Source organism: Pongo pygmaeus, chromosome 3 (genome assembly GCF_028885625.2).
Source record: "Pongo pygmaeus isolate AG05252 chromosome 3, NHGRI_mPonPyg2-v2.0_pri, whole genome shotgun sequence".
NCBI classification, from domain to species: domain Eukaryota; kingdom Metazoa; phylum Chordata; class Mammalia; order Primates; family Hominidae; genus Pongo; species Pongo pygmaeus.
Window position 1 is genome coordinate 160,946,059 of NC_072376.2, and position 15,235 is coordinate 160,961,293.

At 42.3% G+C, this 15,235-nt stretch overlaps 1 protein-coding gene across 6 annotated transcripts in view; it reads left to right on the top strand.

Annotated features, from left to right (window-relative positions):
* ARHGAP10 (Rho GTPase activating protein 10) overlaps positions 1–15,235 on the top strand; it is a 337,402-nt gene that overhangs the window by 306,153 nt on the left and 16,014 nt on the right. For all 6 annotated transcript variants that reach the window (XM_054486509.2, XM_054486510.2, XM_063664171.1 and 3 more), the window contains one exon: positions 5,484–5,643. In XM_054486509.2, the coding sequence (XP_054342484.1) occupies positions 5,484–5,643 (160 nt within the window). The remainder of the gene's footprint in view (positions 1–5,483; positions 5,644–15,235) is intronic.

Consider the following 15,235-nt stretch of genomic DNA (forward strand, 5'->3'; position numbering starts at 1 on the left):
GTCTAATTTTCTGCCAATCTTTGAAGATTATTTTCGTCTGTCCTGAAAATAAAGCACTTGTTCATGTGCTGAGGCTCATAAAAAATCAGACTAAGTGAAATATGGTAGCTGTCACCAAAGACATGTCCTCTTGACCAATTGTGGTCAGTTTTTATGAGAATTGATGTTTGTTCAGGAATCCTAAATATTTGCAAAAGAACAGTGTGTTGTATTTAAAACAACAAAACAACAACAACAATATTGCTTTAAAGAAAAGCCAGCTCTCTTGGCCGGAAGATCCCTCAACGTTCTTTTACTTTTCCGCGTCTTCTTCCTTGTTCTCTCCATCCAGTGCTGTGACTTCAACTCTCTGTGCATGACTTTCAGATCAATAAAACTATCCCAGGCTTCTCTTCTGAGCTCTAGGGTTGTATAACCAACTCTCCCTTAGATACTGTCACGTGGATTTTTTATTGACACCCCAAACCCAACATGCCTACAACTGGTCTTATTATCTCCCTCACCCAATATGCTCCTTGTTTTTTTATTCCCTATTTCAGTTAATGATTCTACCATACACCCAGTTCCTAAGCCATGAACCTGAGGCTCGTCTTAAGTTTCTCTCTCGCCCTTCACCTTTGTTCACTGAGTTCTAATGACTGTCATAACTGAATATCTTTTGAAACTATTCTCCAGATCGTATCACTTCCCTGCTTAATCCCTGCAATACCTTCCCAGTGTCTGCAGAGTAAATTCATATGCCTTTACATTAGATACAAAGTTCTTTACCCTACTTCATGCACTTGCTTTCTGCCTTTGACCCTGTTCTCCAGCAAAATCCAACTACTGTGGTTCTGAAAATGGCCACATGCTCTCCTGTTTCTTTTCTTTCAGTTTTGATATTTTCTCGACCAGAGGCTTTTTCCTTGAAACTGGCAATAATTTCTTCCCATTCCTGTTGCTGCACTACCACCTGTCTTACGCTCCTGACACTGGTAACTTTGAAAACTCCTTTTTCTGGGTCTCAAAGCTCCTTGACATAACCATATTACAGCATACACCACCTTGTTTGTCTTTGCCTGTCTTCTGCATTATACTCTGGGCATCTTTGGGTTAGGAACTGCTTGCTTGTCTGCCTGTATAATTCGGCATCTGTGGTGTACCTTTGTACATAAGGAGAAGCTCAGTAAATGCTAGTTGGGTGAATAAAGTGGATTAGAGGTGCTTGTGGCTCGAAATGGGAGAGGATGAGAATCCAAAACTGTGTGCAGGTTTTGTAAGAATATGTTGGGGTCTTCAGATTTTTTTTCCCTTCTCAATTTGTAGAGGCAGTGGCTCTCCATGCTCATGCTATTTCTTGTGGCAGTGAGCCTGCCATACTTCCTGATGACTCCTGGATTGCCTGGCACTGCTTTGTGTTTTCTAAGGCTTCCCAAGACCAAGACGTGGTCTCCACCCTGACAAAATGTACAAGGGAAATGGGCACCTAAAACCAGGTTATAAAACCAGTATATGATGGCAAAATGCAAAATTGATGGCTGCAGACAGCTCTGAGAAAGGAGAAAAGAATCAGGAGAGGAGGGGTTTGGCAAGTACCTTGTGGGAGTTAAATCTGTGGTTGCTGCAAGGAAGTCATTTTCTCTTCTAATCGGTGGTAGTTCATTTTCCAATGAGTGTCTTAGAGTCTGTTCATAAATCCTTTGGTACCATTTTTGTTCACTCACTGGAACAACCTTTTTACCCAGAGGTGATTTGTCTGTTTGTAGATGCCTGTTAAAGGGTAACACCTAAGGGAAGAGATTGTGTGATCAGTCAGAAGAAATGATAGGTGAAAAATAATGAGTGTATCTGACTTTAATTCTCAATTTTAAGTTAGCTTTGTGGGATTTAAAATCTTTATTCCCAGCCAGGGATGGTGGCTCATACTTGTAATCTCAACACTTCGAGAAGTCAAGACAGGAGCATCACTTGAACCTAGACGTCCGAGACCAAGCTGGGCAACATAGGGAGACCCTATCTCTAATATATATATATATATATTTTAGATGTATAAATATAGATATATAAATATATATGAAAAATGTATACGGAAAAATGTATATGCATTTTTTCATGTATATACACATATATACATGTATACATATATACATGTATATACATATACATATATACATATACACATATACATATACATATATACATATACACATATACATATACACATACACATATACACATATACACATACATATATACATATACACATATACACATATATACATATATACATATATACATATACATATATACATATATACATATATACATATATACATATATACATATATACATATACATATATATACATATACACATATATATATACATATACATATATATATGTATTCATTCCAGAAGTTGTTGAACATAGAATATTTTTAAAGTTTTATTATTTTCATACTAGTTAAAAAAATGCTAATTTGATTTTTGGTGAACTAAAGTTTCAGAAATGGTTGTGAGTATTTAATGTTTGTGTACCTGATAATTTATTCTCCCTCAAATTCAGTGATTCTCTCAAGTAGGGTAAGCTCTTTCCTGAACAGTGAAGGAGGAAGGAACTCTATACACTTGGAAAGTAGGGTGAGGCGTCTTCTCCTTTGATCAGCCTGTGTCAACATTCCCTTCTACCAATATTATTTTCACTTGAGGGTTCAAATTGCCACTGTTTGGCAGGAAGGAAGAGAGAACTCTCTTAATAGAATGTGATTTAATATGTTGAATGACAATTTGTGCTGTGTCAGTCTGCTTGGGAAAAGGATTAGAGGCAGTGTAAATGATCTGCTGTATCTGGTTGTAAAAACATTTCAGGCATCTTTCAAAAGTAATATTAAACCCCTGGTCTCCAGTTCCCCAGAGTTGCTTCTCATTGACAGGTTTCTCTCGGTAGGAGTAAGTCAGGGAATAAACCGGTCCCAGACTCTCCTGTGCTGCTTCTGCCATGTCATGCCTTGCCCGGCCGTCAGGGCACACAGCCCAGGGAGGACTGAGGGCCTGGGTCCAGCCTCCTGCAGCCAGGGAGCTGCTGGCGTCTGACTTGCTGTGAAGGTGATCCTGTTCTGCTTCAGAACTGATGACAGTTTGCTACGTCTAGCTGAGCACTGAGGGCAACCGTCATGCCAGGTCAATGTTCAGGTTTACTCTGGACTCCATGCTGGGGTTCCATTTGAGATTCTCTTAATTTTGATGGGAGTCATTGCTCATGATGAATGAAAGACACAGGGAGGGGCTGGGGAAAGCTGGAGGCCAGCCGTTCGCAGCACTTGGGCTCTTTCTCAGAAAAGAACTGGACGGAGTTGAGCTCGCTGGGCGCAGGGGATGACATGGTCTTTGTTCCAAAGTGGATGGATCCCAGAAAGAAAATACATTAAAAGGAAATCATAGCAAGTGGTCTACCAGTGGGTTTTGGTCCATTTGCCTGAAAATTGGCCCTTCTATTGGAGCTGAATTTCTCCAATTAGCTAAACGTTTTTGTGGTGAAGCACTGTGGAAAAAGTGGCTTCACTGAAAGAGCAATCATAGAGTCTTCTAGACTTTATAAATAGACTCAGGACAAGGAGAAGAACTGCCCTGTGGAGATATGGTTCATCTCTTGCTCAGCCATCTCCCCCACCTTCCCTGGGAACACACTTATGAAAGAAAGAGCTCAGAAAACTCTTCCTTGGAGTTTCAGTGGTGCAGTTGGTTAGTGTGCAGCACTTATACGGAAACCTCTTCCTTAACAGAATCTTCTGCACAGTGTCCTCCAGGGATCCCCCTCAATACCCACCATAAACAATTTCTTCTTCCAGCCATCACCACCATCTCTAACTCCTGCTTGTCTGGATTCAGTTGTTCTAGATCTCCATTTCTGAGATTTTCTCTCTTAACCCTTAGTTGTAAGCTGGGTCAGGAGTCAATAATAATTATTTTGTACAATCAGTTTTCAAGATTAGAGTCTGGGGAGCTAGCTTAATCAGAGCCTGGAATTTCTCTTATGCTTCATTTTTAGGAGAATTGAAATCCATCTGGCCGGGTGCGGTGGCTCACGCCTGTAATCCCAGCACTTTGGGAGGCTGAGGCAGGCGGGTCACCTGAGGTCGGGAGTTCGAGACCAGCCTCAACATGGAGAAACCCCGTCTTTACTAAAAATACAAAATTAGCCGGGCGTGGGGGTGCATGCCTGTAATCTCAGCTACTCGGGAGGCTGAGGCAGGAGAACCGCTTGAACCTGGGAGGCGGAGGTTGCGGTGAGCTGAGATCGCGCCATTGCACTCCAGCCTGGGCAACAAGAGCGAAACTCCATCTCAAAAAAAAAAAAAAAAAAGAAAAAAAGAAATCCATCTAAGATGTTTTTTTTGAGAGCAAGGTCCTTGCTGTTGCTGGCGTTCCTGCTTGCTTTGTTTCTAGGACCTGGGAGTGAGGAAACGTGAGGTTTTAATCAGCTACAAGCTGTTGGGGGCTGGGGTTATGGACCTCTATGTGTGTCACATTTGCTTCCATAGCAGTTTAGGACCATCGCCTATAAAATCAAGGCCAAGTCAGTGCCATCTATATAGAACATTGCTGCCTCTGCAGGGTTGCCTGGAGCAGTTAAAATTTAATGGGGACTGAGGATTAGGCCAAAGGGCCAAGCCTTGATGGGTGCAGATCAGGTGCATTTTATGGTAGCTGGGAGGACCGTGAAAGCAAGAAGACCAATAGAGGGAAATAATTGCTCTTGTGAGCTCTCTTTTCCGTCTTCTGCATTTTCTACCCAAGCCCACAATGTATACAAATGATATTATACTAAACATATTTAATAAAATGGTCCCCTGTGAAAGCATAAATTGTGCAACTCATTTAAAAAAAAATTTAGCTTTGGTTTAAATTCATCCTGTGGCATTACCACAAAAGCCTAACTCTCTTGTAGTACCCTCCCTGATGTCCAAGGGGAAATGGAAGTTTGTCTCTGTGTGGGATTTTAATGTTGGGGTATTAGAAATTATAATCCAAGATACCAGCTCAGAAGACAAGTCCCTTTTAGAGTTGTCTAATTTATCATGCACTAAGTGGCAACTGAGAATGACTTAAAGAACCAATAGGTGATCAGAAAGGAAGAGGTTGGACCCCACAGGGCTGGTGTGCTGCTTGGAGCTGTTCTTGATTTCACTGGTTTATACCTGGACTCCTTATAGTGAGGAAGTCATTGTGGCTGCCATTATGCCTTTTATCTTCCATTATCTGATTTTCATCATTGTGTTTTCTTGTAGGGAAAACATTCCTCACTGTGTATTATCTGTGGTTTATTTTAAGCATCTTTGATTTAAAAAAAAATGTAAAGACAGGACACCCAGATACTGTCAGGCTGAACTGTAAATGTAATTTTATCGTTTGATTGACTAATCAAGTAATGCCATATAATTATTAGTGGAATTTTTTCTTCTCCAGGTATTTGTTTGATATTTGATGTTTTTTTTTCCTCCTAGGTGACAATCCTTACCCTTCCAAGGAGGACACCCCTACCAGCAGTCTGGACTCACTTTCCTCCCCGTCTCCCGTGACTACAGCTGTCCCTGGGCCTCCTGGACCAGACAAAAACCACCTTCTGGCAGATGGAGGGAGCTTTGGAGACTGGGCATCCACTATGTAAGTAACCATGCTTCTGTTGGGTGCTGAAGGGAGGAAGCTATGACTTTGTTCATTTTGAAGTTTCCATGAGCAGTGACCAGTGGGTGCTGAAGCCATTAGATCTAGGAACCCTTGTTCTCTTATCAGAAGGGCCACCAAAGGGAGAAGGGTCCTTAAAACAGAGCCTTCCTTGAATACTGTCTGTGTTTCTAGTATGGAAGGGGTAGATGGATGCTATGTCAAATCTGATCTAAGTTCAATTCCTGGGCAGTTTTGGATTCTGCAAAGGAAATTTGTTACTGTCCCACCCAAGATGTTTCCCCACTAGTTATGCAAACTTTAGAGATGTGAGAATGCATGCTGATGGACAGACTCTTGAAACTCTATAGAATGATATTTTACTTACATGAATTTCTGAGAGCATTATGCTAGCATTCTGCTCTGTTTTGCTCCATAGAATCCTGCAGAGTTGAGACTTGATGGTTGACATATTTGATTTTATCTTCTCAAGTTTGGTTTAGTGCCAGGCATGTGCAGATCAGCTCAAGTATATTACGACAAATAATATTAATACAAATAAAGTACCTTGAACCTGTGAGGGCTTGTCTGGCTGTGCTGACCAAGGCTGTGGAGTAAATGCAGGATGGTGGTGATGTGGAACGCAAAAGGGCATCACATTTCAAACAAGTGCTCAGAGAAGAGAAAACTCCACTAATAATTACAAGGCAATACTTGATTAGTCAGTCAAGTTTTATCAAAAAATACATTTATAATTCATCCAGAGAATCTTTTTTTTTCTTTTTAAAGATGGAGTTTTGCTTTTGTTGCCCAGTGTGGAGTGCAGTGGTACCATCTTGGTTCACTGCAACCTCCACCTCCTGGGTTTAAGTGATACTCCTGCCTTAGCCTCCCAAGTAGCTGGGATTACAGGTGTCTGCCACCACAGCCAGCTAATTTTTGTAGTTTTAGTAGAGATGGGGTTTCACCATGTTGGCCAGGCTGGTCTCAAACTCCTGACCTCAAGTGATCCACCCGCCTTGGCCTCCCATAGTGCTGGGATTACAGGTGTGAGCCACCATGCCCAGCCCATCCAGAGAGTCTTCAAAAAATTTTGTTGAAGCCAAAGTTGCTTAAAATAAATTATAGATAATGGTGTCATCTGCCCCTAGCTGGGCGTTCTTGGGACTTTAAATGGACTGGAAAGTGTTCCTCAGATTACTTGGCTTTTTATAATTACTCCTGGATTCACATGAAATGATTATGAACTTATTAAGTATTAAGAGAGGCTGGGAGACATATGGTATGCCAAAATTTGGGGGTGACCTGAAGACTTTGAAAATCTAACTGAGACTCCAAGTATGGAAACACATTCTCCAGATGAGATTTTTCCTGCCAATGTTTTCATCTGTGCATATTTTTTATGCTGAGGATTGTGGATTTAAATCCTAAATTACTCAGGTATGCTTGTCACCTTTACTGTTCCTTTTCCGCAATAAAAATTCTGTTTCACCGTAGTACTACAAGCAACAATAACAGTAGTTACCTAGGCACGCAGAATCTGTAATCCTGGTTACACTCGAGGTGGAATTTAGCGTGTGTGTATGTTTTAGTGAAAACCAGATCTCTAATTATGCCTTTCAGTAAGTGAATATCACAGGCAGTGGAGTGCAGTTTAAGCAGTCATCTTTCTTCCGTAGTAGTTCTGCAGAAAACTGACATTATGAGCCATGGTACAGCCAACACTCAATTCACAACACGTCCATGCCTGAAACAAGAAGGGCTTGATATTTTTGGTCATAAATCAAATGAGGAGTGAATTCCCCAGCTTCCTATTCATACGCATTTTAAAATGTCATGAAAAGCACTCCAACCTTGAGAGGCCAAAAAGGGGGTTGGGGGGAGTAGTTGAAGCAAGCCTGGAAAAGAGATTTTTTTTTTTTTTTAATGGAGACTTTCTTCTACTTCAGAAACTTGATGTTTTTTTTCTGTGCCACAGATGGAATACATCTATGTTTCTCTGAAGTATATACTAAAATGTTTCTTATGTATCTTTTAAAGGATTTACTGATGAGTGTGTATCAGTCCAGATTTGTCATTATGTTAGGAAGTTTGTATATAGATGAGTGCCTCTTGGACTTGAGCATGCACCAGAACCCCCTGTAGGTCTCACTGAGACCCACACTGCTGGCCCCACCCCAGAGCTGAGGATTCTGTAGGTCTGAGAAGGGGCCTGAGAGCTTGCCTTTCTAAGGAGTTCTCAGGTGATGATGAATGAGCCTTGGTATAGAAGACCATCCCCTGCTCCTCGCCTGCTTCCAGGGCTGTGCTGAGTATAATAAGCTGCTTCTCTGAGGAGTGGAATTAGGATAAGTGATTGCTCCACCTCTTTTGTTTAAAAAACACTCTTTTAGGGTCGTGCGTTGCTGTCTTCCCAGTAGCCGGTGTGTGCTTCCCACATGCTTTGGTTCTCTTTGCCTCAGATATCTGTTCTGCTTTTTTGCTCAAGCCAATCCTGACCTATTTTAACAGTCTAATTTAATCTTCACCTCCAGGAAGTCTTCCCCATGCTCTAATCTACAGGGAGCCTCTAAAGAGATTCCTTGTATTTCTGCTGATACTCATTATTTGGCGCTAAGAAATTCAAGTTGCCTTTGAGTGTTGTTTAATAGTTGCCTTTTAGTATTATTTGATATTTATGTGGAATAAATATTTCTACCTATCTATCTAATCTTTCCCTTACCCCCAAGCTAGATCATAAAATTGTTTTTTTTTTTTTTTTTTTTTTTTGGGCAGGGGTGGGGAAGACTGAGTCTCACTCTGTCACCCAGGCTGGAGTGCGGTGGCATGATCTCGGCTCACTGCAACCTCCGCTTCCTGGGTTCAAGTGATTCTCGTGCCTCAGCCTCCCCAGTAGCTGGGATTACAGGCACGTGCCACTGCATTGGCTACTTTTCATATTTTTGGTAGAGATGGAGTTTCCCCATGTTGGTGAGGCTGGTTTCAAACTCCTGACCTCAAGTGATCCGCCTGCCTTGGCTTCCCAAAATGCTGGGATTACAGGCGTGAGCTACCGTGCCCGGCCATAACATTCTTAATGATAGGAATTAGATCTTATATTCTTTGAGCTTTTTTGTGATATTGACGTAATTATTAGTGAACATTTAATTTCTTATTTTAATTATGTATTTATAAAAATGCTGCCTTTTGGAAATCTCATTTCTTTCTCTGTGTTACTGAATGTCTCTTAGGCTACTACATTTGGTTTCTTACTCATCATCATCTTTTTTTTTTTTTTTTTTTTTTAAGATGGAGTCTCGCTCTGTTGCCCAGGCTGGAGTGCAGTGGTGCGATCTCAGCTCACTGCAAGCTCCGCCTCCCGGGTTCACTCTATTCTCCTGCCTCAGCCTCCCGAGTGGCTGGGACTACAGGCGCCCGCCACCACGCCTGGCTAATTTTTTGTGTCTTTAGTAGAGACGGGGTTTCATTGTGTTAGCCAGGATGGTCTCGATCTCCTGACCTCGTGATCCACCCTCCTTGGCCTCCCAAAGTGCTGGGATTACAGGTGTGAGCCATCGTGCCCGGCTGATTAATCTTCTTTCTTATAAAGATTACAAACTCTTCCTCTAGTAATTCCACACAATTAATCTTACCATTTGCTCCTTACTGTGTTTTGTTTCCTTAGCATTTCTAAGTTCTCATTGTATGTTCTCTTCTTGTCTTTTCCCCCTTTATCTCTGCATACCAGCTGTACAGTATTAAATATCATAGGTTCTAAGTAAATGTTCATTAAGATCCCTTTTAACCAAAGTTGCTGTGGAGTCATTGAAACTACTCTGGGCTCTTAATAGGAGGCAATGCCTTTACTGTGGTCTCAGGTCCTAAGGAATGGAGTCCAAATGTATGTGGATCACATAGGACCCCAGTAGATCTGTTGAACAAAAATGCTAAAATCTTGTCCACTGGAAAGCAGTTTGCAGAGGAAAACTTACAGCAGCCGTGGTTCTGACATAGGTGGTGTAGCTGTTGCCTCTGATAGGTAGAAAACAATGCAGCAGAATTGGATTCCTTGGATTTCTGCTGATGTTCATGACTTGTGGGTGTTATTCATTGCAGTCAATCAATCTGTAGCTCTTACTTACCTGTACCCTCAGTAAGGTGATGGGTGACTTCATTGCCAGTGAAGAATTGCTAGCTCAGTCTCCTTGGAGGACATTGCATCATAGGTCAAGGTATTTCAAATGTTCCAAAGTCATTTTTTCCCCACAATAAAGTAGTTTTTGCTAAACAGGTTTTCTTCTATTGTAATTGATGGAGCCCGGTCCTTGACAAGTAATCCTTTTAGATTCTCTGCCACAAAAGAAAATCTCTTTTAAGAAATATCAGGCATTGCTATCTGCTTCCTCTACAGATTTCAAATGAAAAGGAACACCTCCTTTTCTGCTGGCACATTCTCAAATTCAAGATGGCATGGTCTCAGAATAGCTCACTCTAGCTGGGGGTGCCGGCACCCTGAGATGCATCTCACTGTGTGCCCTGGCAGGCCAGGAGGGCAGTAGATTCCCCTCTCCCGCCCACCGAGAGGCTTGGCTTTGTTTATCCTGAATGTTAAGATATCCCTAAAGCATCTATCCCAGCTAGTGCCTCAAGCTGTCGTTTTGCCACTGAGATTTGTGCCTACTCAGACTTGATGTCAGTTATTTAAAATCACTAGATAACACCTTCCTATTCCCATATACAGCCTTGTGCATGTCGTCATATACTTTGTGTGCACTCACTGGTAACCATTTTTATTCTTGTCAGTGCAATCACTTGTTTCCTTTAAATTGGGCAAATGAATGGGGGTTTCTCAGAGACAACTGCTTGGCATTTCAAATTACTTGACTGTTGGTTCCATGATTGCTTTTCAGGAGGTCAATAAATTTTGCTGGGAGATACCAGAGTACCCCCCCCCTTAAATATGATTTGTGGCTTAGTATACCACAGTAAACCGTGAATGATTTGCCTAAAGTTCAGAAAAATAATCATTTTAGATCATTTTTAATAGATTTCTGTGAAGTCTGGCGCCTACTGAGAAATTACAGGGTGGGAGTCACTGGCGAACCCTGTCTTCACTTCCTCCCTTCCTCTCTCTCTGTCTTTCCTTCTTTCCTCTCTCTCCTCCTTCAGAGAGGGCTTCCTCAACCCCAGCACTCCTTGAGGGCCAGGGCACTCAGTTCACCCTAGAAGTTGGTATCTTAATCTGATTATTAAAAAAAAAAATAGACTTATCTTTTAAAAGTGCTTTTTTGCCCTTTTTTTTTTTTTTTTTTTTTGGCTAACTTGACCAAAATGAACATATACTGCTTTTGTAATAAGAAGTAGGAAGCTCTGTAAATTTCACGTCAGGAGAGGGTGATAAGTAACCTAAAGGAATGAGCTTCCCATTGCAAAAACTTCCTGCATCTTTATTGGTTAGTAGGGGGATGATTTCCTAATAAGATGAGCAGCTTTACTCTGTTTACTTGTATCTGGGCCCTGGTTACAGAATGCAGTGGGTTACACTGAGATCTCTAGTAGAGCCTAGTGCCTTCTTGTGGAAGGATGTGGTCTCTGATTCTGGGTACTGTGAAGAATGAATTGGCAGCCAGTACCTGTTACCATACCTAAGTAAACAGCAGGGTCACTTAGATTGTGGAGGTCTAAGGGAGCTCAAATCTGAGGAAGAACAGGGGCCAAATGAACAGGAGGAGCATGCTGCCTTGCTGTGAGCCCACAGCAGCCTGTTAAATTCTGCACAGAGGTTAGCTCCTTCCCCTACCTCTTGGGGGTCTGGGGATTTGAGGGAGTAGAACCTTTTGCTTTAGCAGAGGCTGGTGGTTGAGGCTGCAGAGAAAGTATTAGATACCCTCTTGGCACTTCCAGGCTGAGAGACCATGGAGCATTTAGTATTATGGGCCACCAGACTTTGTTTCAGCTATTTTGTAGATGGCATTTCATCTTAATGCTTGCATCAATCCAGTGCGGTAGATATATCTTCATTTTTAAAAAGATTGGAAGGCACAAAGGACGTAGGAAAATTGGCCCAAGCCACACAAGCAGTAAAGAACAGGTGAGTTTGACCCCTCATGTGTCTGCCCAGTGACTTGTTGTACTGTAGAAACTGAAATTGTGCAGTTGCATATGGGGACATTGTTTGAATTGTAGGTATTCTCCACCCTGCCCCGATTCTGAAACCCAGTGATACAGCCATGGCTGTCAACTGGTCAGTGCCCTTGGTTTGAAGAGGGAGCACTGACCTTACATTAAGTCATGTGGCTGTGGTTTATAATTATCTATGGGGAATCAACACTTGAATCTGGTTGCTGCGCATTCATCATCTAACACCTTGGCTGAGATGCGGGCGGAAGGGCCTTCTCCCCCACAGCAGAGCTTGAGAGACTTGGAAATTTGATCTGTGCAACCAGGCAGCATCCATAATCTTTTTATGAGTAATATGATATTCATTTGTCTCCCTTCAGCTTCAGAAACGCTCTGGAAGTGATTCTCAGGGCCTGTATACTTGGCCATCTACCGTCACATTGTCTATTCACATTCAATCTGGGGGTACAACTTTTGTCCTGTGTGTTTCCTTGAATTTCTTCTCTCCAACTTTGTATAGAAATTCTGCTATGCCGACTGCCTGGCCCCTTACATGCTTCGATACACATCCATTGTGGCTTGCTGGGGTATTTTTGGTATCTGCGTTGTGTACTTGGCACTTGCGTGTGGCCTAATTCGTGCCTGCCTTTGCTGTGCTGTAGCTGCAGGTGCTGAAATTTGGAGGTTTTATTTTTAAGTCAGAATGTTGATAGTCCATGTAACTTTAAAGCCCTACCATGAAAAGATGACTTCCCAAAATAAAGACATGTCTGAATTTTGTAGTAGCTTTTCCACTGCTTAAGACTTAAAAACAATTAAGTCTTGCATCAGTCATTTTTGGTTTTTAGTTTAACTGGTTTTTGTTGTTAAAGATTTTGTTACTTGATGCCATTGTTGTAATTTATTATTTGCTATTCATAAATTGGCTGTGTCTCAATATCTAAATAAGGTAAGGACCTCATGGGCTCTCTCCGTAAGTTTGAGACCGTTTACATTGGTAAGTCACTGATTTCAAACAGGCCTGGCTTTGCATCCACGTTCTTTTTCTTACAACCTTGAAGATCTTTTATATAAGTGATTTAAGCAAACCAAGGCTTAGCAAGATTATCTGTAAAAGGGGAATAATAACATCTGCCCCTCTGGGCCGGAGTGAGGTTTCCAGATACCACATGTAATAAAACCCAATCACTGCTCCCCTGAGAGCTCTAGACAGCCACCTGCTGGGATTTTCCTTTCCTCTGAGAATGTAATTTAATATTCTTAGTTTAACTTGACCCCAACTTCCTGGTTCATCAGTTACATAATCTCCTCACTGACTAGCTCAGAGAGAGAACCTTTCTAGCCTTGGAGAAGCTCTAGATGTTGACCTGAAGTCGTGTCGTTTTTAGCAGTTACTGTATTTATTCCCGGAGGACTCAGCTGGGGCTCGTCTCCTAGCCTCTTGCTTTGGGGATCTGCTTTATCAGAGCCTCTGAGAATAGACCCTTGGCTATCACATGATCAAAGCATGGGGAACCTACTGAGACGCAACCACATTTATAACTTATTCTGAGCCGTATACCCAGGTAGCTCACCCATTACAAAAAGTAACCCATAAACCTCTTTGTAAGTGATTGGTGGATTTTTCTGAGTGGAATATCTGTGTCCTTTTAGAGCTGTGCTTGGCCCTGTTGAAGATGTTCAGCCTTCACATTGGGTGGCAGCTGGTCGAAACATTCCTGTCAGTGACTGCAGGACTGTAACCTTCAGACCTGGAATGCCCCCTAATTTTCTGAAATGAAGTTACAGTTCCTTTTCTATTCAGCTAGCAAGCTAAAGTTCAGCCCTCTTACCTGATTCCACACTGATCATCTGGAAGGAAGGTAGGATTCGAGAACTCTTTTGAGTGGAAGAGCGGTCAGAGATGTAATTCTGCACCTGTTCTCTTATAGCAAAACCAAGAACTTCTGCTGTAAGAGAGTGGACTTTGGGAGTGAACTTTGTCAGATGATTAGATGATGTTCTTTCTTGTTAAAGGAGGAAATCCATGTAGGAGCCTCAGGATCGCACAGGCTGAGGACTGAGTGTTAAACATGGCAGGCCTTCCTTCATGGGGCTTGAGGGATTTCCTGCAGTGCCCTTCCTCCTCTCCCTGACCGCCTACCTCCTGCAAAAGATACTTGTTCTCAGCTGGGCGCGGTGGCTCACGCCTGTAATCCCAGCACTTTGGGAGACTGAGGCAGGCAGATCACTTGAGGTCAGGAGTTTGAGACCAGCCTGGCCAACATGGTGAAACCCTGTCTCTACTGAAAATACAAAAATTAGCCTGGCATGGTGGTATGCACCTGTAATCCCAGCTACTCGGGAGGCGAAGCATGAGAATTGCTTGAACCTGGAAGGCGGAGGTTGCAATGAGCCAAGATTGCGCCACTGCACTCCAGCCTGAGTGACAGAGCAAGACTCCGTCTCGGGGGAGCAACAAAATAAAGATATTTGTTCTAAAAGGTGAACAAGTTACTGCTTTTACATGCTGGCTTCATGTATTGGCTGGCTCCCTGCTGCTTGAGAGGTGATCTTGTATAGTTGAAGAGGGCCTCTGCTGCAGGTAAGCGCTGGGTATGTGTGGGTCAGCCCCAGGCACAAACAAGGGAGCCCCGCACCACAAAACCAGTGAAGATGGAGGGGATTCTCCATCCGAATTGTCTTCATCTCCCCCAACCCCCGTGTCCCTTCCAGGCTTCTTATCTGGTCTGTTTAATCCAGGGGTGAGCAAAGTGTGGCCTACTGCCACCTGTCTTTATAAAGTTTTATTGGAACACAGCTACACTTAGTTGTTTACATTTTGTCTGTGGCTGCTTTTTCACTAACAGTGATAGCAGAATTGAGTAGTTGCAGAAGGCCTGCCAAGCTTGAAGTATTTACTCTCTGGCCCTTTACAGAATAAGTTTGCTGATCTCGAGCTAATCAGTAATCAAAACAAGTCTGGAAGGGCCCACCTTTCTTAAAACCCAGCTTCAGGAAGTGCAGTTAACCACTGTGGTGGTGGATGGAGAGTGCGGGTGATTTTCAGTGTAAGCTTCACACATCTCTTCTTGTCATTAAACCAACCAGACATTTTCCCTATGGGTTTTGGATGCCCTCAAATGTTTGTTTATAATTTCAGAAGGCTTTTAGTGTTTCAGTGACTGAAAAACCTATGTGGGGTTTTTCTTTTTATAATGTATCATTTAAAATAAATTTTTATTTTGGAATAGTTTAAGGTATGCAGAAAAGTTATAAAGATACTACAGAGTTTCCGTAGATCCTTCACTTCCCCTCTTCACTTCCCGCCCCCACCCCACCTCCGGCTCTTAGCGTCTTACAGAACTGTGGTACCTTTGTTAAAAAATAATGAAATTAGTGTTGATACAGTACTGTTAACTAAACCACAGACTTCATATGGACTTCACCAGTCTTTCCAATAATGTTCTTTCTCTGTTCCAAGCTCAAATCCAGGATGCCATGTTTCTATAAG